Source organism: Bolinopsis microptera, chromosome 6 (assembly GCF_026151205.1).
Source record: "Bolinopsis microptera isolate Bmic1 chromosome 6, MBARI_Bmic_1.0, whole genome shotgun sequence".
Classification (NCBI taxonomy): domain Eukaryota; kingdom Metazoa; phylum Ctenophora; class Tentaculata; order Lobata; family Bolinopsidae; genus Bolinopsis; species Bolinopsis microptera.
Window position 1 is genome coordinate 2,685,911 of NC_087077.1, and position 23,546 is coordinate 2,709,456.

General features: G+C 40.4%; 1 protein-coding gene across 2 annotated transcripts; it reads left to right on the top strand.

The window, feature by feature from the left end:
• The first annotated feature begins 180 nt into the window (after nt 1-180).
• On the top strand, nt 181-23,518 carry LOC134816390 (transcription initiation factor TFIID subunit 6-like). Of its 2 annotated transcripts, none has more exons than XM_063825219.1 (11): nt 181-319; nt 474-607; nt 1,423-1,516; nt 1,955-2,057; nt 2,390-2,477; nt 2,705-2,870; nt 14,784-14,898; nt 15,567-15,743; nt 15,918-15,987; nt 16,295-16,420; nt 23,220-23,518. In XM_063825219.1, exons 1-11 carry the CDS (start codon nt 191-193, stop codon nt 23,311-23,313), a joined length of 1,296 nt encoding a protein of 431 aa, XP_063681289.1. In that variant the 5' UTR covers nt 181-190; the 3' UTR covers nt 23,314-23,518. The 2 variants fall into 2 exon arrangements, with proteins under 2 accessions (XP_063681289.1, XP_063681288.1); XM_063825218.1 differs by having other exon boundaries at nt 16,295-16,468; nt 23,220-23,517.
• The last annotated feature ends 28 nt before the right edge of the window (nt 23,519-23,546 follow it).

Here is a 23,546-nt window from a genome sequence, read left to right on the forward strand (position 1 = left end):
ACTAAACAACAGTGCATTGGTTAACCAGGTGTTAATATTCTGAATTAGTTCTAGTACAAGAATACGGTTTAGTTTGCTGTCTGAAATGATGATCAATTAAATCCTTAATTTGAAAACACAATGTTATTAAACTAATAATTATCTAATTACAAAACAATAACAAAAGACACCGACTGTTATAGCGTGAGTAATGGTTGAGCACGCGGAGCAGGACAACGAACTGGGCAGTGAGAGTATTAAAGCTATCGCTGAAAGTGTGGGTGTTAAAGATCTTAATGGGGACTGCACAGCTTATCTTGCCAAGCAGGCGCTTCTTCAGGTATGTGGAGAGAAGGCTTATATCATATTTTCACATTAATATGTGTTAAGTTACACTTTCTTCTGGAAGGTCCTATTTTTGAACATTCAGAAGTATTCAGATATTTGATAGTTGCCTCAGGTATCTCTTGGGTTGGCTAATGTTATGTCAACAGGCTAGAACGATACTGCGAGATGCTCTCAAGTACAAGCTAATGACGCACTCGGTAGAGTTGACGACAGATCATATGGAGCGAGCTAACAAGCGCCCTGTCCCTATCTACGCCTCTACTGGCCAGAAACCTAGGAAGTAAGTGCTCAGCAAATTCTTGTGACATTTTGTTGTAATAATGTAGATGAGCTAATGAGAATGAAAAAGTTTGTAAGTAATTTAACTTATTAAATTTGGCTCTGAGATCAATAGAAATTCCATCCTCTCAATCTCTGTGTGATTTTGTATATGCTACGTGATCTTATGAGGCTACTTCACGTCATGTCAAATTCTAAAGTCGGGATACAGTAAATAAAGCAACTGAGTCTGTTATCTGAACTATATTCCAACAAAATGTGTATCGTCAAGAGTTCAGCGAAAGACTAAACACTACAAGTAGAGACCTATTGAACCTATTTAGAGGTTTAGAAGTGGGCATCTTTACGGCCGTCACGCAATTCGCGGACCACCTGTGGACACGTATGATAACAGTTAATAGTTAATAATAATATGATAAACTACAGTAATTAAAAGAGAGTAGAAACTACCCAAATCCCGTGTTGTGTTAGTGTAGGGGTTTTTGTTCGCCACTTTGCAGAACAGCATTAACTCCTTTCATTAAAACTTACCAATTTAATTACTATTTCTTATTACCGGCCGCGGCCGGGGATATGAAACATACGGTATCTGGCAAGGAGCCCAGAGAGTATAGCTAATGGAGGGGAGGGAATATATTAGGGGTAAAATTAGGCAGTTATTGGTTACCGTGGTCAGCTAACCAAAGTAAACTGTGCTCGTGCAAAATTAATCTGTTGCTGCTATTGGAATTATTGACTTTCAAAATAAAAATCAGTTTTCCTCTCCGCAATCAAGCTTCTTTGACATCTGATATCGTAATTTCACTTCTTTTCCAGATACTGTATGGCGACCTCTAGAGGTCGGGAGATATACGGAGCTCAGGACGAGGAAGTCGATCTGGATACTATCTTATCAGCTCCGCCACCCAAGGTACAGGACTCAAGTTTTATCGTGATTAAATGTTATTCTGTCAATCAAAGTGATATTCTGCCGAGTGAAAGGACGTGAATTTTAGGAGCAATCAGATTGATAACGTGATGTGCAACAAAACCATAACGAGGTCCGACACTTGGTATCTTACACGTGCAAACATTCGGACCGTTTCGTCTACAAAATCACCAGTTTCGGTGTGCGCGGCTCACCTACTGTGTGGCAAATTTTACTATAAACGTCGGGCGCTCAGCAAAACTTGTGATAGTCACGTGATTATTTGTGCGCGTACTAGCAAATTATCTAACAAATTTGATGTCATGTAGTGGAACTAGCTGTTATACTGGTCTATTTGTTGAATCACATGGCATGCATTCAAATATCAGTTGATGCCAAAATACATGAATTTAGAGATTTATTTAGACAAGTTTCTTTAAGGTACCGCAAGATGTGCAGGTGAAGGTGCATTGGCTGACTATCGAAGGTTCGACCCCAACTATTCCGGACAACCCGCCTATGGAGGACGACAAACTTGTTATCGGTAAAAAATAAAATGCGTCTTTTGTTTCATTCCAAATAGGGGCCATCTACTTAGGATTTCCGCAAAATCGCAGATATTCGAACCACCCCCCCCCCCCCCCCCCGGATTTGTCCGAAATTCCAAAACCACCCCTCCCTATTTGCCGGACGTCCTAAGTAGATGGCCCCTTAAGACGTTTCCGTCCAATTTACGTGGAATTTAAACTTTTCGGGTCAGAACTGGGACTGGACGAGTGATGAAATAATACGAAGAAATAAGTCCCTCCCACTCTTTGTGATGAACTTCGATTTCGCCATACATCTGTTATACAATAATCTATGTTACATTTTCAGACGCTCCAGTAGTCTCAATAGACAACGTAGAAGCAGTAAACTCGGTGGCCCCACACGAAATTTCCAGAGAACAGCAACTATATTTCAAGTTAGAAAATGTTAAATCTGTTTTACATACATCATCGAAAAGAAATATTCACCTCTCGTGCTCCAAAATGTCATTCTATTTTCTATCTTAAAAACAAAAAACACATCAAAAATGAAAACAAACAACGAACTCTTCAACAGTACTCTAAATAAAATTTCCACATACCCCCCCCCCCCCCCACATCTATTCCCATCCATTTCCACCTAACCCCCAACATCCCCCCCCAGAGAACTGACCACAAAGTGTATATCAAACGAGAAGCAAGTACGAGACGAAGCAGTTCACAGTCTGTCCACAGACCCTGGTCTGGCAGCAGTCTTGCCGCGTCTCACTGTCTTTATAATAGAGGGCATACGTGTTGGCCTGGGTGACTGCAAGATGTACTATATTCAAGTTAGTTTTATATAGACAGTTTTCGGGAGTTCCAAATAATTTCCGATTATTCTGATTTATTGCGACAAATGATACTGCACTGTTAGGATAAAAGACGTTTCAAAGTAACAACTTCGTATTCATGCTCAAATTATTTGAGTAGTGTTGAAAGTATTAAAACTTAGTTTTATAGTTAGTTTAGTTTCTATCATAAGTCATAACCCTTGCATTAAGTTGGTTTGGTTTAATCTTTTTTCGAAAGCTTCTGCGGTCTGTTCACCCTAAAAGAGTAAAAGGGTGCAAGTGGTTCCTGTTTATGTACAATGTACATTATTGTTTTAAATCTGTAAAAATGTAATAATGGGGTTTAAGATATCTGAGTTGAGGGATAACGAAAAATATAATTCGATTTCTCAGGTTTCTCTCTGCCCCTTCCCCCTCTTTGGCCTTGCCTGTCTCTTAGGCAAGGCCAGGTAGAGTGGATTTAAGAAATTTAGTGAATTTCCACGATTTTTCATTATTCGAGATGATTTGGATCTGGTTGTAAAAGCAAAACAAAAATTAACACAACAAAAAGTGATAGCGAGATTATTTCCATCAAGACCAATTAAAACATTGACATCTGTAAGATTGCAAACATATTTCGGTTAAATGTCTACATCATAATAGATAAATTCACGATATTTGATGATTCTTTAAATTAAGGATCAACACGTCACTCAACTTAAAGCTACTCTCAGTAATTTCTTCAATAGTCTGTTCCCAGGTATTGGCCTACATTTGTGTTTCGTCGACCTCTTTTTCATTCCTACTTGGAGTTGCAACTGTTTTCTTTACCTCCTCTTGCCTCCTTCTTTGAGATGCATTTGTATCGATTTTGTGGTTTGTTGAGCCTTTGATGGGGTGTACTCTTTTATGGGTCACAAAACACGGAAATATCGTAAATAATTTAGTTTTGATGAAATTCCGAAAGCTAGGTATTGAAACTGTGTAGATGAATACATTTGCAATGTTGTTCAAGTATGGAATACATTTACAAAACATTACCGTTTTAAAGAGGCTATGATTACCATCAATCACCTGAAGAGCATAATATCCAAAAAGGGGCAGCATACTAATGCAATACACAACTGCTATCAAGATTACAGTTACGATTCCCTGAAGATTAGCTGATCTCCCTTGTCGGTGGCTCAACCTTACAGCGATCACTATTAGCCAGATGCCACAAATCACTACTATGACAGTGCAGAGTAGTGCTACAAGCAATATCACGAATGCTGATGTAATAAACAATAAAATAGAAATAAACATCAGTTCGCAATTTAGCTGACGTTCACGGTATAGAACCTTAATTTTATCTATTTGCACAACTAATATTAAAACAAGGGCTAATGAGGCAGCCCACATGCAGCTTGCTAGAATGTGTCCTTGTCGACACGTCCAGCTTGCACCTCTAAAAGGAAAAAGCATAGAAGCTAGTTTGGAACAGTTCATAGCAACAGTCAAAAGGGCAGTACAGATAAAGAGAAACCATCTGGAGTATGCTTGTAAATCACAGAAGTTTTCTCCTAACAACCAACTGTCCGTGATGGCAGCCAAGCAAGTGGGGAAGAGAATAACTAGTGTAGTTAAGAGGTCGAGAACTGCAACGTGTTGAATCAGCGCAGTTGTTATCTTGCCCACCCTAATCGCCTTCTGTTTAGTAGCTATTAAGATGACAAAACTTCCAATCAGTCCAACCAGTGTACCAAGAAGGAAAAACGTTGAGAAGAGTGAACGGGCCAAAACAGGGTTTACATTGTGATAAAGCCACCAGTTCTTCGCGTATCCTCCAAACAGGCTGTAATTGTTGGGAGGGGCCCTTATTTCTCCCATGTTTATTGCTAAGGATACAGAATTAAAAAATAAGGGTTAATAACTTCTTTGAATAATGAACACCAAATATTTAAAAACCCGTAAGACGAAGCTTGTGAGTTTTGTCCTTGACATAGCAAATGTAAAAAAATATGTTTGATTAAAAATTCTGTTTGAAAATGTATCATTTTTGTTGAACAGTACATATCATAACGTTAACATGTGGGAAGGGTTGAAAGAAATATCAAACGCTATAATATAATAATACTCTCGCGCTCTGAGGGCCGCGCATGATAACGCCCGAACGTAGTGAGGGTGTTTGCGCGGCCTGATAGAGTGAGAGAGTATTATCAGTTATATTTATAATGCACGACGGTTCCGATAGGAAGGGGTGTAATGTGATACGTGCGCATGATACAATATAGTACTAATAAAACAAATATTTAATAAAACAAATATTTATTTTTACGGCACAATCAAACAATATCAATAATAAATATATCAGGGGAGGTTTGAAGAGGTTTCAAGTGCCGAAGGCCACTGCTTATCTTTAGGATTTGAGAGTGACCTGTGCTTGAAACCCCCTCAACCATCCACTACGTCAATATACTTGTTATATAAACTATATAGAAAAATATAACAATCTAAAATTACTTATTGGTTTAGTTTGGTGACATAGGAGAGCCCAGTTGAGTTTTAGTTTAGGTTTAAGTTTTAAGTTATAGTTTAAAAGGTTAGCCATGTTTCATGGCAGAGAGAGATATCATGTGTGCAGAGCCGTACCGGATTTAGAATTTGAGATATAATATAAATTAGTTACCATGTATTAGGGTCATCTCGATTTTGGAGGGATAGCAAGTGCTTTTTAAGGTTAGATTTAATAACACCTGACGAGGCTGACAAGTCTGAATTCTTGGAAGAACCCGGGATCATTATCCCATCTACATTAGCATCACATATTTCGAATACATAGGGGCTGAGGTCATTCCAAATTTTCGTAGAGGTCATTCCAAATTTTCGTAGAGGTGTACTAATTAACTGTGGAGCCGGAAACGTATTACGAGAAATGAAAGTGGTCTCTCGCTGTTCCTATGGCTATACCTGTTTTGATAATGCTCCCTGACAAAAATTTAGCGTTACCACTTTTCTTCCTCATAACACATTATCACATCTTCAAGTGTTTGCCTAGTCGGAAAGTGGTCTAAGATCAGACTGCTGGGGCGCCTGGTACAGAACCGTCCTGCGATTAAAGCCCCGAAACGGGGACCAGGTTTGTGGCTGATGATTCCGATGAAAGTTCCGGTGAGGGAGAGATGTTTTGGTGAGAGAGTAGCTGGTTTGGGAGTTTGATTGGTGTGGTGTTTGGTTGGTTGTGGTGTGATTACTAGCGTGGTTCGTTTGTTCGCAGTTATAACTGTGTTTCACCCCCAAGAAACATCAGAATAGGCGGACTGGTAGCCGCAAAACGAAATAGGTGGAACTAAGGCCATAACAGGGACAAAAGGATTTCGCGGTTATTTTGGCCAAAAATCGCGGCACCCCGACAAGCCAAACTAGGCTAATTCGCGGCGGGAATTTCGAAAATCGCGGCATATTCGCGGCAAAAAAATCGAAAAAACGCGGCAAAAAATAATGTATTTACAGTGCTTAGTTAGAGTTCACATATTCTTTGACTATTCTGTTTGATCGGCACATGTCCCATGAGGATGTGATCTCATCATATGATCTGATACAGGCTGATGGGGGTCCATAACAACAAGAGCTGCCATAACTTTTGACATGATCTCAAATGTTGCAATGTCATACGTACTGTATGACATATCTCGTTATCGATACTATATAACTTTCAACAGACGACAGGAGACATCATCATTCGACCATCTACACTTCACAACTATAGCAATGGAATACTACGAACTTTTCAATCCAATTCCCATATCCTAGTCTATCCCCATCTAGTATCCAACCTCTACCCCTTGAAGTTTACATCAACCTGGACGACATCCTTACCCCGGCCTCCTGCACGAACCTTCTAGATTTTCTAACCACATCCCGAGGGAAGCCCATGATTGTTCCTTATGTGGTCTACGACGAGATTACATGCTCTACAAAATAGCTTCCCATTGTCAGCATAAAACGAAGATTTGCCAAATTCAGCCACTCTCGTGGAAGCTGTTACATTGCCCTGTTTAGCCTGTTTCGAGCGTTTGCTACCCTTCGATACACGATTTTGGACTCGAGGGCTCCCTTGTAATGCGATCTCGGAAGGCAGACCTCCCCTTCGCAATACGAGCTTGGAAGCGGGAGCTCCGCCTTCAGAGGTACGTATCGAGAATGACTCGGACAGAAAATTTTCAGTCAAAATTTTTCAAAGTTTTTCTGGAAACTACTTTTGTTCATGTTTCATGCTACCCTGATCATTATGAGCCGAAAATATTTTTTCGGTTTTCAAAGGTCACATACCCTTCGATACACGATTTTGGACTCGAGGGCTCCCCTTGTAATGCGATCTCGGAAGGCAGGCCTCCCCTTCGCAATACGAGCTCGGAAGCTTGACCAGTAGACATATAAAACTTGACCAGACGACATAAAGTTGACCAGTAGACATATAAAACTTGACCAGACGACATAAAGTTGACCAAACGACATATAAAACTTGACCAAACGACATAAAGTTGACCAGACGACATTAAGTTGACCAGTAGACATAAAAAACTTGACCAAACGACATAAAGTTGACCAGAAGACATACAATGGATTAAGAAATCGAACTGTATGTTAAATCAGTGTTGTTATTGAATCGTCACTTGTCAGATATTTCGTCATCGTTATTCGCTTGGTATTGTATTCGCTTGTTATAATGGACCGCTTTGTCAAACGGCCTGCCGACAAACCGGCTGGACCTTCGTCTAGCAAACGCTCGAAACAGGCTAAACAGGGCAATGTAACAGCTTCCACGAGAGTGGCTGAATTTGGCAAATCATTGTTTTATGCTGACAATGGGAAGCTATTTTGTAGAGCATGTATCGAAGGGTATGTGACCTTCAGAGGTACGTATCGAGAATGACTCAGACAGAAAATTTTCTAAGTCAAAATTTTTCAAAGTTTTTCTGGAAACTACTTTTGTTCATGTGTTTCATGCTACCCTGATCATTATGAGCCGAAAATATTTTTTTCGGTGTTCAAAGGTCACACATACCCTTCGATACACGATTTTGGACTCGAGGGCTCCCCTTGTAATGCGATCTCGGAAGGCAGGCCTCCCCTTCGCAATACGAGCTCGGAAGCGGGAGCTCCGCCTTCAGAGATACGTATCGAGAATGACTCGGACCGAAAATCTTCTAAGTCAAAATTTTTCAAAGTTTTCATGCTACCCTGATCATTATGAGCCGAAAATATATTTTTCGGTTTTCAAAGGTCACACATACGCTTCGATACACGATTTTGGACTCGAGGGCTCCCCTTGTAATGCGATCTCGGAAGGCAGGCCTTCCCTTCGCAATACGATCTCGGAAGCTCCGGAAGCTCGGAAGCTCCGCCTTCAGAGGTATGTATCGAGAATGTACCTACAATCGGAACTCACGGAAGGCTGTAAATGTGATTAGTTTCATATACTTAATACTTGTAGAAAACGTGACATTTGGCCCGCAGATTGTATGGAAAATACGCAAACTTGGTCCTCAGTTTTAAAGAAAAATGCTCAAATTTGTCCTCAGATTTAAAGCAAAATGCGCAAATTTGGTCTTTAGATTTAAAGGAAAATGCGCGATTTTTCGCGGAGGACTGAAAAAATCGCGATTTGACGCGGAGAATGGGAAATTTCGCGATCTGTCGCGGAAAACGTAAAAAATCGCGATTTGTTGCGGAGAATGGGAAATTTCGCGGTTTCGTACATGCCGCGAAATCCTTTTGTCCCTGGGCCATAAGAACACCAAACTAGGACCCTTATCTCAGTTCAAGGGTCCTAGTTTGTTGGTCGACTGCCATCTCAAAAACAAGTTTCACAAATAAAATACGCACGATGACTATTTGGATACAAGATAATCTGGGGAAATACTTCTCTATTTATATGCTTTTCTAAGGGTTAAGGAGCTCTTTACCCATTATACGACAACAAAGAGCTGTGGTGAGAGTGATGGGTCTAGACACTAGAGGCTAATCAATATTTGATATTAATTAATATTGAGTTGGCAGATTAGTATATTGCAGACAATGGACCATCAGTGGGCATGGTGAATATAAAAGAAGTACTGATGTACTCACCATTTTGACCCAAATAACAAATTTATAGATGGTATTTAGATGGTAATTTATTGTCAATTGTCTAGGTGGCTACAAAGCATCTGTGATTGGTTATTTTGTACCATCTTTATACCATGGTTTATTTAGAGTGTTCAATTGTATGGTATTAAAATCCAGCACCAAACAAATTGGTGAACAAAGGCTATGATTTAATTTGGTCGATTTAAATTGGTTGAACTGTCGTGGATAAAGAGTAGTCGAGACATTTTGTGGGTACAAGATGGAAATATAAAAGTGTCAAACAGTATATATACGATAAAGTAATTCAAGTGTTGCAATTGGCAGAGCACAATACAGAGGTAACGGAAATTGTCCAATGCTACCAATATTATATAATATGAAATATCGACAATCAGATATATATACACATCTACTCCATCATAGGGGCAGGGATGAGGTTTTAAGAGACTTCTGATAGTGGTGTCTCATATTTGCTGTGGGTACAAGATAGCGTTCATATAGTTTTACAAGTGTCGTAATGATAAACTTACCCGAGGTCTTATTTTTACAATTATTCGACTGATTAAGTCGTGTAGTGTTATTGGGTCTCATTTGACGATTCTTTCAAGAAAATTTCTGATTTTTTCTGAAGAGACTCAGTGATGACAATGTTCTAATGAAAACAAATAGATAAATCACGTATCATGACGAGGACAAGAGATAAAAGATTAAAGGACAAAAAAGAAATAAATGGACGGTAGAAAAGTCAAATTTATACGATAATACTACTATTAAATTAAAAATTTATCATGCCACTCAACTTAAAGCTGCTCTCAGTCATTTCTTCAACAGTCTGTTCCCAGATATGTGCCTACATAGCTGTTTCATCAACCTCTTTTCTATTCTTACTTTGAGTTGCAACTGTTCCTTTACCTCCTCTTGCCTCCTTCTTACTGTTTTCTGGGTCACGAAACACGAAAATATCGCAAAGAATTTCGCTTTGATGAAATTCCGAAAGCTTGTTATGGAAACCGTGTAGATGAATACATTTGCAATGTTGTTCAAGTATGGAATACATTTACAAAACATTTTCGTTTTAACGTAGCTATGTTTACCATCATAAATCACCTTCAGGACATAATATCCAAAAAGGGGCAACATGCTGGTGCAATACACAACTGCTATCAAGATTACAGTTAAGATTCCCTGAAGATTAGCTGATCTCCCTTGTCGGTGGCTCAACCTTACAGCGATCACTATCAGCCATGTGCCAGAAATCACTACTATGACAGTGCAGAGTAGTGTTACACTGAATACTACGATTGCTGATTTAATAAACAATTCCATAATAATTATCAGGTCGCAACTTAACTGCTGATGAGAGTATTTAACGCTTATTTTATCTTTTTGCAGAAAAATAGGTAATAAAAGGGCTAATGAGGCAGCCCACATGCAGCTTGCTAGAATGTGTCCTTGTCGATAAGTCCATCTTGCACCTCTGAAAGGAAACAGGATAGACGCTAGTTTGGAACAATTTATAGTTGCAGTCAAAAGAGCAGTAGAACAGCTCAGAAACCATCTGGAATATGCTTGTAAAGCACAGAAGTTTTCTCCTAACAACCAACGGTCCGTGATGGCAGCAAAGCAAGTGGGGAAGAGAATAACGAGTGTAGTCAAGAGGTCGAGAACTGCAACGTGTTGAATCAGCGCAGTTGTTATCTTGCCCACCCTAATTACTCTCTGTTTAGTAGCTATTAAGATGACAGTATTTCCAGTCAGTCCAATCAGTGTACCAAGAAGGAGAATTGTTGAGAAGAGTGAACGGGCCAAAACAGGGTTTACATTGTCAAGAACCCACCCGTCTTCAAACAGACTGTCATCTTTGGAAGGGGCCCATATTTCTCCCATATTGCTAAGGATAGAGAACTACGGAATAAGTGTTAACAACTTCTTTGAATAATGATCTCCAATTATTTAAAAAACAGTACGAGATAGCTTGTGACTTCTCTCCTTGACAAAAATCTGCTTGATAGAACAAGAAAATTTCTAATTTTTCTTGAACAGTAGATAGTATAACTTTAACATGTGGGTTGAAAGAAATACCAAACGCTATAAAACACCCTACCGTCATACCAATACCAAGACCGGAGACTAAAATCGGAGCAAATACTTATAAGCGCACTTTGAAATATTAAAGAATTAAGTTGCTTCATTATACTTCTAAACGTTGACCACATGCGCGGAATTTGAAGCGGAATTACTGCCATAATTGCTCTATTTCGCATTCCTCTCTAGGCCACGAATTACGAAACAGAGAATTCTTACGTCTGAGTTTTTGACTTGTAAGCCAAGACTCCTGTGTAAAATTTGGCTTAGATTCTGACTCACTGGCTCAAAAGTTGGGCTCACCGAAACTAAATATTAACTAAGTATTGGCGTAGCGGATCTAATTTTCCACACTTTCGATTTTTCACTCTTTCGCCGTAGCCCAGGAAAATTAGGAAAATTAGGAAAACCAGGAAAATAGATCTCAACTAGGAAAACCAGGAAAAACAACCAGGAATCTGGACCATGATTAGAGTATTTGTTTAAAAAAGTCCAAAAGAGCGCGAATAGCAATTTTCGAGCTTCAAAATAAAAAGATGTTGCCTGTGGCGCACCAGAATTATTTTCATTTAATCTAGTTCGACATGCACTCTAATTCGACAAACCCTAAAGTTCGACTCTGTCGGACTTCAGTACACAACCTGAAATCTAGTTCGGCATGTACTGAAATTCGACACGATAACTTCGACTGTCGAACTACGGTACACTACCCGCTGCACTCTCATTGGACACGAATTTATCAAAACCAATCAAAACACAGCATCGATGGTTGGTATTTTATAGCATTGATATACCGTGATTATACCATTCAAAACTATCCGTTTGTCAGACTATCTCGAGTGTTCCACTTGTATGGTATAAAGATAAAGATAATCCGCTAAATCCAGCAGCGAACAAATTGGTGAACAATAGCCATGAACTCGTGTTCAATGAATCTAATTGCGCTCTTTTCAACCGAACAAATGCTACCTTCTCCGACTTAGTTTGATAGGATTTTCGTGGATAAGTCGTGAAATAATTTGAATGACACTTTACAGCAAACGTTGGGCCTTTCATGATCACTTATCAACATGCACAGCTGCTACAAGTTAACGTAAAAACATTAACAGAGTTAAAATTATGTAAGAGGGTGTTCACCCCTGGACGCGAGAAGGTATTCAGGATCAGCCATCAGGTATTCAGGTTCAGGTATTCAGGATCAGGTATTCAGGATCAGGTATTCAGGATCAGGTATTCAGGATCAGGTATTCAGGATCAGGTATTCACACGCATTTTGAATATTTTGCAACACTCGCCACTGTTTGTATGTGTAATCGACACGACAATCGCACACGTAATATGTTCTAGTGTGCATCCTGTAGAAAATCAGACCTCACTCCTCATTAATACCACGTGATCTGTTCATGACGTGACACGTTGGATCACAAGCAGAAAATGGAGGGAAAATATTTGTCGGACTAGAATACGCTACCTGGACTCTAGTTCGACACGTACCGAAGTTCGACAGGGTTTATCTCTGGTGAACTTTAGTCGTCGAACTAAAGTATATTATGTCGAACTGGAGTACGCCAATCTTGGATTCAGTACGCTATAGATTTTAATCGATCTATTAATATGCACTGCATACATTAGGAATTTCCATTATTATCATCGCGTGTGTTTTAATATCCTAATTGATAAAAGAAGACTCAATCTTGAAAAACAAACAACAGCTATTATTTTAAAATAACATTATGGAATTACAATCTGCTACATCTAAATAATTTAGTAAAATTTCCATATTATTAAAATAAAATCAAGAAAGAGTATCTGGTCGACTAAATTGGGTTGGTCTACGACTGGATACTGTTCTAGCTAACGTCCCATTCCCTCTACAGAATATCTTAGTGTCAACAAAACGTTTAAAACTTGCTATAGAAAGATAGTAAATGATAGGGTTGGCCACGAAATTCAGATTTAAAATGTAAACTACAAACCGGTATATCTGAGGAAAATAAAGAATTTTCCGCACATCAATTCCAGTGGCCATCACGGCAAAGAATGCCGAGTATGGAATGTTTGAAATAAAGAAATTGACAGATACTAAGATTATTGTCACAACCCCTTGCATCTGTAGTCCGGTCGTACTCTTCTTCGCAGCATACACCAGCAGCCATACCGAAGTTACCAGAATCACGAGAAACGGTCCAAACAGGATGAGAAGAGCAAAATAAATTACAATCCAATCGCACTTAGCTCTATAACTACTGTTACACTGAAATGTAGCATAATCAAAGGACTGCGGAGGACTACACAACCAGTAGGGCACCAGTTGAGCCACCAGCACACTTGCCACCCACACCACCACCGCCACAATCCAGCCGGTTTTCTTGGAACGGGCCCGGGTCCTCAGGGGATACAACAGGTTGGTTAGCTTGCTGATGTTCATTGCACATAGAAGGTAGATGTCCGCGCAGAGGAACACTTCGTCCGCCAGGTTGAAGAAGGAGCTGATGATATCTGCAAATATCTGGCGTTCTGCCACGATGTAGACGGTGGAGGGGATGATGCAGGTGAAGGTGAAACCAAGATCAGCTAGAGCTGTGTTAGTGATCAGTATCACGGACACGGCGTCTAGTTTTATAGAGCTGTACTTGAGGGTGGCGAGCAGGACGGTGATGTTTCCTACTGTTGAGATAAGGGCAGAGCAGAGGTTCCAGCTTGCTAGTAGCCACTTCTCTGGGGAGGTTATCGGGGTTGGGTCCATGTTGTAGGAAATACTTGGTGCTGAGTTGGTTTGTTGAAACAATACAAACTTTGAGAAGTTAGACGAATTAGCTGAAAGGGATGAGTTTGCTGTGGTGGGAAACTAGGGGGAAATTGTTAGGCTGTTCCAGTAATCTTCGTAGTCATGAAAATCAACACCTGTTGAAAGAAAGACTGGTTAAATTAGGAGAGGTTAATTTCCTTTTTTGTTATGAAAGTTTAAAATGAGGAGTCCAAAGTATAAGGGTTGAAAAAACGCTCGACATCCTTCGCAATAAACGCAGACGAAAGTTTCAAGAAGTGTTGAAATTTAAATGGCTTCAAAAACGACGACAAGCTCACTTTATATAAACTTCCCGACTGGACTAAATACCACAGCAAATTTGACGGATGTTGTCCGCTCTGCATGAACCATCCCTTTGGTCGACATCACCCTGACTCTGACCTAGGCTCCATTCAGGCGGATTGTAATGACCTACAATCACCTGAATCTTGATATCCTGACAAAAGCGGCCGTTGGTTGGTCTCCATACTCACATACCACACATTTCATACCCTAAACCTATTATATAAGTCACAACACATGGTGCTGCATAACCGCAGATCTAAGTAAAACTACAGGTAAATATAAGTACAGATACTGTGATAGTGACGTGTGGGATAGTTCACGTCAAAGCATGTAATTGCAGATCAGTTCCAGCTGGTAGGTCCAGCTGACAGGTGATCAATAATTGTGGGATTTAGTCCCCGTCCCACCACACCAAGTGACTTTAGGGTGGTAATCAGGGTGGGATGAAGTAGCCAAAGCAAACGCTAAAAGTAGTCATGTGACGACGTAAGCTGTGAGAAATTGGCTTACGAAATTTAAATCTAATGAATGAATAATGAGGAACAATTTAGAGTCACAGATATGCTATGTTACTACTTGTTATAGCTCTAAAATGCACGAAAGATGTAGAATATGCTCTGATATCCACATATTTTCAGTATATGTTAGAGATGCTGGATAATCTACTACAAAACAAGGCGATAAGGCTGGAGAAGTTTCTACACGATATCATTCCATCAGTTATCAGCTGTATGGTTTGCACCCAAATATGTGGTAAGTCAAATGGTTTGTCGATGGTCATAATGCATATATTATGATATGTACATTTTTTCGGGCGATAGTTTGCTGGATTTCTATTATAACTAGTGGTTAAGATAAGATAATTTTGGATACATCAGCAAGAGTGCGAACTAGACAAAATCTCGTAAAGACATTAAGATTTGAGCGCAGTTTGTGTTAACTTTTTAAAAATTAATAGGAAGAAAAAAAAATCGTAAGAAGACGTGCTTTTGCACACTTTGCCCTACTTTTGCAGGCTTCATTAAAAACTAATTGTAAAGATCCAGGTTTTCAGTTTCAATTCCGATGATTATCAGATTTAGGGATCGTGGAGGTGCTTTTACTTAATTTCATAGCTGGAAAGTTAATTATAAGTTCTTTTCAATAACGTGTGTTCGAAAACACTGAAATAAATGAGGAACATCAAATATTCACGAAAACTCTCAATATGTAGTTTCAAAATGAAAAGCGCACAAGTAAGGTTATATTCCTGTTAAAAACAATTAACCTCAGCTAAATTCAGAAAGTAGATCCACCTAACCTCATAGAAAATAACCTCACCTAACCAATAACCTCACCTAACTCCAGAAAATAACCTCACCTTAACTCATATAAAAACGTCACCTAACCCCAGAAAATAACCTCACCTAATAACCTCCCAGGTCGACCCCTCGAACAGGACCACTGGTCAGTACGAGGGTTTGCCTCCAGGATCCTAGCAGGACTGGTCCGGTCCCACAACCTGGGAACTAACCAGATCCAGAGTAGGGTTATTAAGATGCTGCATCACGCTCTGGATAAACAGAACTCTGGGCTCGTATCCACTTTCGGAGTGCTAGGTATTATGAGTTCGGGAGATTGTACATATCATATTACCTATCAGTATTCAGTATCAACTCGTATGATAAAATAGTTATTGAAATATGATAACTTTCTCACGGATCGTACAGACTTCAACAGTCACATGACGAGAGCTGAGTCCCTAGAAAATAATCTAACCTTATATATTTCAGCTGGTTTGTGTGAGCTGGGTTCGTTAACAATCAGCACGATAGTTCTTCCTGAGATACGGAACATTTACAGGTACACTATGACGTAATAGTAAGCAAAATTAGAAAAATATGTTTCTGATTAGAAAATGTCTCTACTGTATGTATATTAATATACACAGCGTTCAGGAGCCGAGTTGGGTAAAATAAGCTCATCTGAAAGTAGATGTAGCACACTGCGACGGATCCTTCATCTGTTTTGTTTTTCTAGACCACTTCTGGATCGGCTTAGTAAAGAAATTGTATCGGCAATAATCGCTTGGATTATATATTAATCAGGAATCATAACCAATAATAACAACCGATATAATAATAACTGAATACTGATATACCTGTCTCAGGAGAGTTGAACTAAAGTGTGCCACCTCCCAAGATCCTATAGACAGGCATGCTAAGGAGAGGATAAAGGAACTGTTAGTGCGGAAATGTGCCCACGTGGTTCAGGAACATCTCCCAGAGCTTCTCAGGTACAATTTGCTGGTTTATTCGTTTGAACATCTCCCAGAGCTCCTCAGGTACAATTTGTTGGTTTGTTCTTGAACATCTCCCAGAGCTCCTCAGGTTCAATTTGTTGGTTTGTTGGTTTGAACATCTCCCAGAGCTTCTCAGGTACAATTTGTTGGTTTGTTCGTTTGAACATCTCCCAGAGCTCCTCAGGTACAATTTGTTGGTTTGTTCGTTTGAACATCTCCCAGAGCTCCTAAGGTTCAATTTTTTGGTTTGTTTGTTTGAACATCTCCCAGAGCTCCTCAGGTACAATTTGTTGGTTTGTTCGTTTGAACATCTCCCAGAGCTCCTAAGGTTCAATTTTTTGGTTTGTTTGTTTGAACATCTCCCAGAGCTTCTCAGGTACAATTTGTTGGTTTATTCGTTTGAGCATCTCCCAGAGCTCCTCAGGTACAATTTGTTGGTCTGTTCGTTTGAACATCTCCCAGAGCTTCTCAGGTACAATTTGTTGGTTTATTCGTTTGAACATCTCCCAGAGCTTCTCAGGTACAATTTGTTGGTTTATTCGTTTGAACATCTCCCAGAGCTTCTCAGGTACAATTTGCTGGTTTGTTCGTTTGAACATCTCCCAGAGCTTCTCAGGTACAATTTGTTGGTTTATTCGTTTGAACATCTCCCAGAGCTTCTCAGGTACAATTTGTTGGTTTATTCGTTTGAACATCTCCCAGAGCTTCTCAGGTACAATTTGCTGGTTTGTTCGTTTGAACATCTCCCAGAGCTTCTCAGGTACAATTTGCTGGTTTATTCGTTTGAACATCTCCCAGAGCTCCTCAGGTACAATTTGTTGGTTTGTTCGTTTGAACATCTCCCAGAGCTCCTGAGGTACAATTTGTTGGTTTATTCGTTTGAACATCTCCCAGAGCTCCTCAGGTACAATTTGTTGGTCTGTTCGTTTGAACATCTCCCAGAGCTCCTCAGGTACAATTTGTTGGTTTGTTGGTTTGAACATCTCCCAGAGCTCCTCAGGTACAATTTGTTGGTTTGTTCGTTTGAACATCTACCAGAGCTTCTCAGGTACAATTTGTTGGTCTGTTCGTTTGAACATCTCCCAGAGCTCCTCAGGTACAATTTGTTGGTTTTTCGTTTGAACATCTCCCAGAGCTCCTCAGGTACAATTTGTTGGTCTGTTCGTTTGAAAATCTCCCAGAGCTCCTCAGGTACAATTTGTTGGTTTGAACATCTCCCAGAGCTCCTCAGGTACAATTTGTTGGTTTGTTTGTTTGAACATCTCCCAGAGCTCCTCAGGTACAATTTGTTGGTTTGTTCGTTTGAACATCTCCCAGAGCTTCTCAGGTACAATTTGTTGGTTTATTCGTTTGAACATCTCCCAGAGCTCCTCAGGTACAATTTGTTGGTCTGTTCGTTTGAACATCTCCCAGAGCTCCTCAGGTACAATTTGTTGGTTTGAACATCTCCCAGAGCTCCTCAGGTACAATTTGTTGGTTTGTTCGTTTGAACATCTCCCAGAGCTCCTCAGGTACAATTTGTTGGTTTGTTCGTTTGAACATCTCCCAGGGCTCCTCAGGTACAATTTGTTGGTTTGTTCGTTTGAACATCTCCCAGAGCTTCTCAGGTACAATTTGTTGGTTTGTTCGTTCGAACATCTCCCAGAGCTCCTCAGGTACAATTTGTTGGTTTGTTCGTTTGAACATCTACCAGAGCTCCTCAGATACAATTTTTTGGTTTATTCGTTTGAACATCTCCCAGAGCTTCTCAGGTACAATTTGTTGGTCTGTTCGTTTGAACATCTCCCAGAGCTCCTCAGGTACAATTTGTTGGTCTGTTCGTTTGAACATCTCCCAGAGCTCCTCAGGTACAATTTGTTGGTTTGTTCGTTTGAACATCTCCCAGAGCTCCTCAGGTACAATTTGTTGATTTGTTGGTTTGAACATCTCCCAGAGCTCCTTAGGTACAATTTGTTGGTCTGTTCGTTTGAACATCTCCCAGAGCTCCTCAGATACAATTTTTTGGTTTATTCGTTTGAACATCTCCCAGAGCTCCTCAGGTACAATTTGTTGATTTGTTGGTTTGAACATCTCCCAGAGCTCCTTAGGTACAATTTGTTGGTTTGTTCGTTTGAACATCTCCCAGAGCTTCTCAGGTACAATTTGTTGGTTTGTTGGTTTGAACATCTCCCAGAGCTTCTCAGGTACAATTTGTTGGTTTGTTCGTTTGAACATCTCCCAGAGCTCCTCAGGTACAATTTGTTGGTCTGTTTGTTTGTACATCTCCCAGAGCTCCTCAGGTACAATTTGTTGGTTTGTTTGTTTGAACATCTCCCAGAGCTCCTCAGGTACAATTTGTTGATTTGTTGGTTTGAACATCTACCAGAGCTTCTCAGGTACAATTTGTTGGTTTGTTCGTTTGAACATCTCCCAGAGCTCCTCAGGTACAATTTGTTGGTTTGTTCGTTTGAACATCTCCCAGAGCTCCTCAGGTACAATTTGTTGGTCTGTTTGTTTGTACATCTCCCAGAGCTCCTCAGGTACAATTTGTTGGTTTGTTTGTTTGAACATCTCCCAGAGCTCCTCAGGTACAATTTGTTGATTTGTTTGTTTGAACATCTACCAGAGCTTCTCAGGTACAATTTGTTGGTCTGTTCGTTTGAACATCTCCCATAGCTCCTCAGGTACAATTTGTTGGTTTGTTTGTTTGAACATCTCCCAGAGCTCCTCAGGTACAATTTGTTGGTTTGTTCGTTTGAACATCTCCCAGAGCTCCTCAGGTACAATTTGTTGGTCTGTTCGTTTGAACATCTCCCAGAGCTCCTCAGGTACAATTTGTTGGTTTATTCGTTTGAACATCTCCCAGAGCTTCTCAGGTACAATTTGTTGGTCTGTTCGTTTGAACATCTCCCAGAGCTCCTCAGGTACAATTTGTTGGTTTATTCGTTTGAACATCTCCCAGAGCTCCTCAGGTACAATTTGTTGGTTTATTCGTTTGAACATCTCCCAGAGCTTCTCAGGTACAATTTATTGGTTTATTCGTTTGAACATCTCCCAGAGCTCCTCAGGTACAATTTATTGGTTTATTCGTTTGAACATCTCCCAGAGCTTCTCAGGTACAATTTATTGGTTTATTCGTTTGAACATCTCCCAGAGCTCCTCAGGTACAATTTATTGGTTTATTCGTTTGAACATCTCCCAGAGCTCCTCAGGTACAATTTGTTGGTTTGTTTGTTTGAACATCTCCCAGAGCTCCTCAGGTACAATTTGTTGGTCTGTTGGTTTGAACATCTCCCAGAGCTTCTCAGGTACAATTTGTTGGTCTGTTGGTTTGAACATCTCCCAGAGCTCCTCAGGTACAATTTGTTGGTCTGTTCGTTTGAACATCTCCCAGAGCTCCTCAGGTACAATTTGTTGGTCTGTTCGTTTGAACATCTCCCAGAGCTTCTCAGGTACAATTTGTTGGTTTGTTCTTTTGAACATCTCCCAGAGCTCCTCAGGTACAATTTGTTGGTTTGTTCGTTTGAACATCTCCCAGAGCTCCTCAGGTACAATTTGTTGGTCTGTTCGTTTGAACATCTCCCAGAGCTTCTCAGGTACAATTTGTTGGTCTGTTCGTTTGAAAATCTCCCAGAGCTCCTCAGGTACAATTTGTTGGTCTGTTCGTTTGAACATCTCCCAGAGCTCCTCAGGTACAAATTGTTGGTTTGTTCGTTTGAACATCTCCCAGAGCTCCTCAGGTACAATTTGTTGGTCTGTTCGTTTGAACATCTCCCAGAGCTTCTCAGGTACAATTTGTTGGTCTGTTCGTTTGAAAATCTCCCAGAGCTCCTCAGGTACAATTTGTTGGTCTGTTCGTTTGAACATCTCCCAGAGCTCCTCAGGTACAATTTGTTGGTTTGTTCGTTTGAACATCTCCCAGAGCTCCTCAGGTACAATTTGTTGGTTTGTTCGTTTGAACATCTCCCAGAGCTCCTCAGGTACAATTTGTTGGTCTGTTCGTTTGAACATCTCCCAGAGCTTCTCAGGTACAATTTGTTGGTCTGTTCGTTTGAAAATCTCCCAGAGCTCCTCAGGTACAATTTGTTGGTCTGTTCGTTTGAACATCTCCCAGAGCTCCTCAGGTACAATTTGTTGGTTTGTTCGTTTGAACATCTCCCAGAGCTTCTCAGGTACAATTTGTTGGTCTGTTCGTTTGAAAATCTCCCAGAGCTCCTCAGGTACAATTTGTTGGTCTGTTCGTTTGAACATCTCCCAGAGCTCCTCAGGTACAATTTGTTGGTCTGTTCGTTTGAACATCTACCAGAGCTCCTCAGGTACAATTTGTTGGTTTGTTCGTTTGAACATCTCCCAGAGCTTCTCAGGTACAATTTGTTGGTTTGTTTGTTTGAACATCTCCCAGAGCTCCTCAGGTACAATTTGTTGGTCTGTTCGTTTGAACATCTCCCAGAGCTCCTCAGGTACAATTTGTTGGTTTGTTGGTTTGAACATCTCCCAGAGCTTCTCAGGTACAATTTGTTGGTTTGTTCGTTTGAACATCTCCCAGAGCTTCTCAGGTACAATTTGTTGGTTTGTTCGTTTGAACATCTCCCAGAGCTTCTCAGGTACAATTTGTTGGTCTGTTCGTTTGAGCATCTCCCAGAGCTCCTCAGGTACAATTTGTTGGTCTGTTCGTTTGAACATCTCCCAGAGCTTCTCAGGTACAATTTGTTGGTTTGTTCGTTTGAACATCTCCCAGAGCTTCTCAGGTACAATTTGTTGGTTTGTTCGTTTGAACATCTCCCAGAGCTTCTCAGGTACAATTTGTTGGTCTGTTCGTTTGAGCATCTCCCAGAGCTCCTCAGGTACAATTTGTTGGTCTGTTCGTTTGAACATCTCCCAGAGCTCCTCAGGTACAATTTGTTGGTTTATTCGTTTGAGCATCTCCCAGAGCTTCTCAGGTACAATTTGTTGGTCTGTTCGTTTGAACATCTCCCAGAGCTCCTCAGGTACAATTTGTTGGTCTGTTCGTTTGAACATCTCCCAGAGCTCCTCAGGTACAATTTGTTGGTCTGTTCGTTTGAACATCTCCCAGAGCTCCTCAGGTACAATTTGTTAGTTTGTTTGTTTGAACATCTCCCAGAGCTTCTCAGGTACAATTTGTTGGTCTGTTCGTTTGAACATCTCCCAGAGCTCCTCAGGTACAATTTGTTGGTTTATTCGTTTGAACATCTCCCAGAGCTCCTCAGGTACAATTTGTTGGTTTGTTCGTTTGAACATCTCCCAGAGCTCCTCAGGTACAATTTGTTGGTTTATTCTTTTGAACATCTCCCAGAGCTCCTCAGGTACAATTTGTTGGTCTGTTCGTTTGAACATCTCCCAGAGCTCCTCAGGTACAATTTGTTGGTTTGTTGGTTTGAACATCTCCCAGAGCTCCTCAGGTACAATTTGTTGGTTTGTTCGTTTGAACATCTCCCAGAGCTCCTCAGGTACAATTTGTTGGTTTGTTCGTTTGAACATCTCCCAGAGCTCCTCAGGTACAATTTGTTGGTCTGTTGGTTTGAACATCTCCCAGAGCTCCTCAGGTACAATTTGTTGGTCTGTTGGTTTGAACATCTCCCAGAGCTCCTCAGGTACAATTTGTTGGTTTGTTCGTTTGAACATCTCCCAGAGCTCCTCTGGTACAATTTGTTGGTTTGTTCGTTCGAACATCTCCCAGAGCTCCTCAGGTACAATTTGTTGGTCTGTTGGTTTGAACATCTCCCAGAGCTCCTCAGGTACAATTTGTTGGTTTGTTCGTTTGTACATCTCCCAGAGCTCCTCAGGTACAATTTGTTGGTTTATTCGTTTGAAAATCTCCCAGAGCTCCTCAGGTACAATTTGTTGGTTTGTTGGTTTGAACATCTCCCAGAGCTCCTCAGGTACAATTTGTTGGTTTGTTCGTTTGAACATCTCCCAGAGCTCCTCAGGTACAATTTGTTGGTTTGTTCGTTTGAACATCTCCCAGAGCTCCTCAGGTACAATTTGTTGGTTTGTTCGTTTGAACATCTCCCAGAGCTCCTCAGGTACAATTTGTTGGTCTGTTCGTTTGAACATCTCCCAGAGCTCCTCAGGTACAATTTGTTGGTTTGTTCGTTTGAACATCTCCCAGAGCTCCTCAGGTACAATTTGTTGGTCTGTTCGTTTGAACATCTCCCAGAGCTCAGGTACAATTTGTTGGTTTGTTGGTTTAAACATCTCCCAGAGCTTCTCAGGTACAATTTGTTTGTTTGTTGGTTTGAACATCTCCCAGAGCTCCTCAGGTACAATTTGTTGGTTTATTCGTTTGAACATCTCCCAGAGCTCCTCAGGTACAATTTGTTGGTTTGAACATCTCCCAGAGCTCCTCAGGTACAATTTGTTGGTCTGTTCGTTTGAACATCTCCCAGAGCTCCTCAGGTACAATTTGTTGGTCTGTTTGTTTAAACATCTCCCAGAGCTCCTCAGGTACAATTTGTTGGTTTGTTTGTTTGAACATCTCCCAGAGCTCCTCAGGTACAATTTGTTGGTTTGTTCGTTTGAACATCTCCCAGAGCTCCTCAGGTACAATTTGTTGGTCTGTTCGTTTGAACATCTCCCAGAGCTCCTCAGGTACAATTTGTTGGTTTATTCGTTTATGCTGGCACCTGTGCTCTGGTCACAGGTGTGCTTGTCTCAAGTTTGTTCGCGTTATTTAACAGGTAAATTGCTTACTAGCAATTAATCAGCATATTCACTTTTAACTTGGTCCTTTTTTGGTTTTTGCGTGAGCCCTCTTCACCGGTCTGTTCTTACTTATCAATACATTTCATCCCAGTGTTGACGACTACGAGCAGAAGTTTGGTGACATAGGACGTGAAATGTTTTACAAGGTCATGAGACCTACTTCTCACATGCCAATGATGAAATAATTAACAGGAATGTTACTCCTCCTTCCCTCTGGCCAGCCGTAAAGAGATTTTTTGATTCTGGGACTGAATATTCCCAACATTTTGATGAGCTATCCTTTTTAAATTATAACATTTTATTTCATCTCTGTTCTCTATATTTGATAAATTTATGAGCGAATGTTTTTCATAACGTTTGACGTATTGTATTATATATATTCACAGTTCATATTCACAGTTGATATTTGTGTTTCACT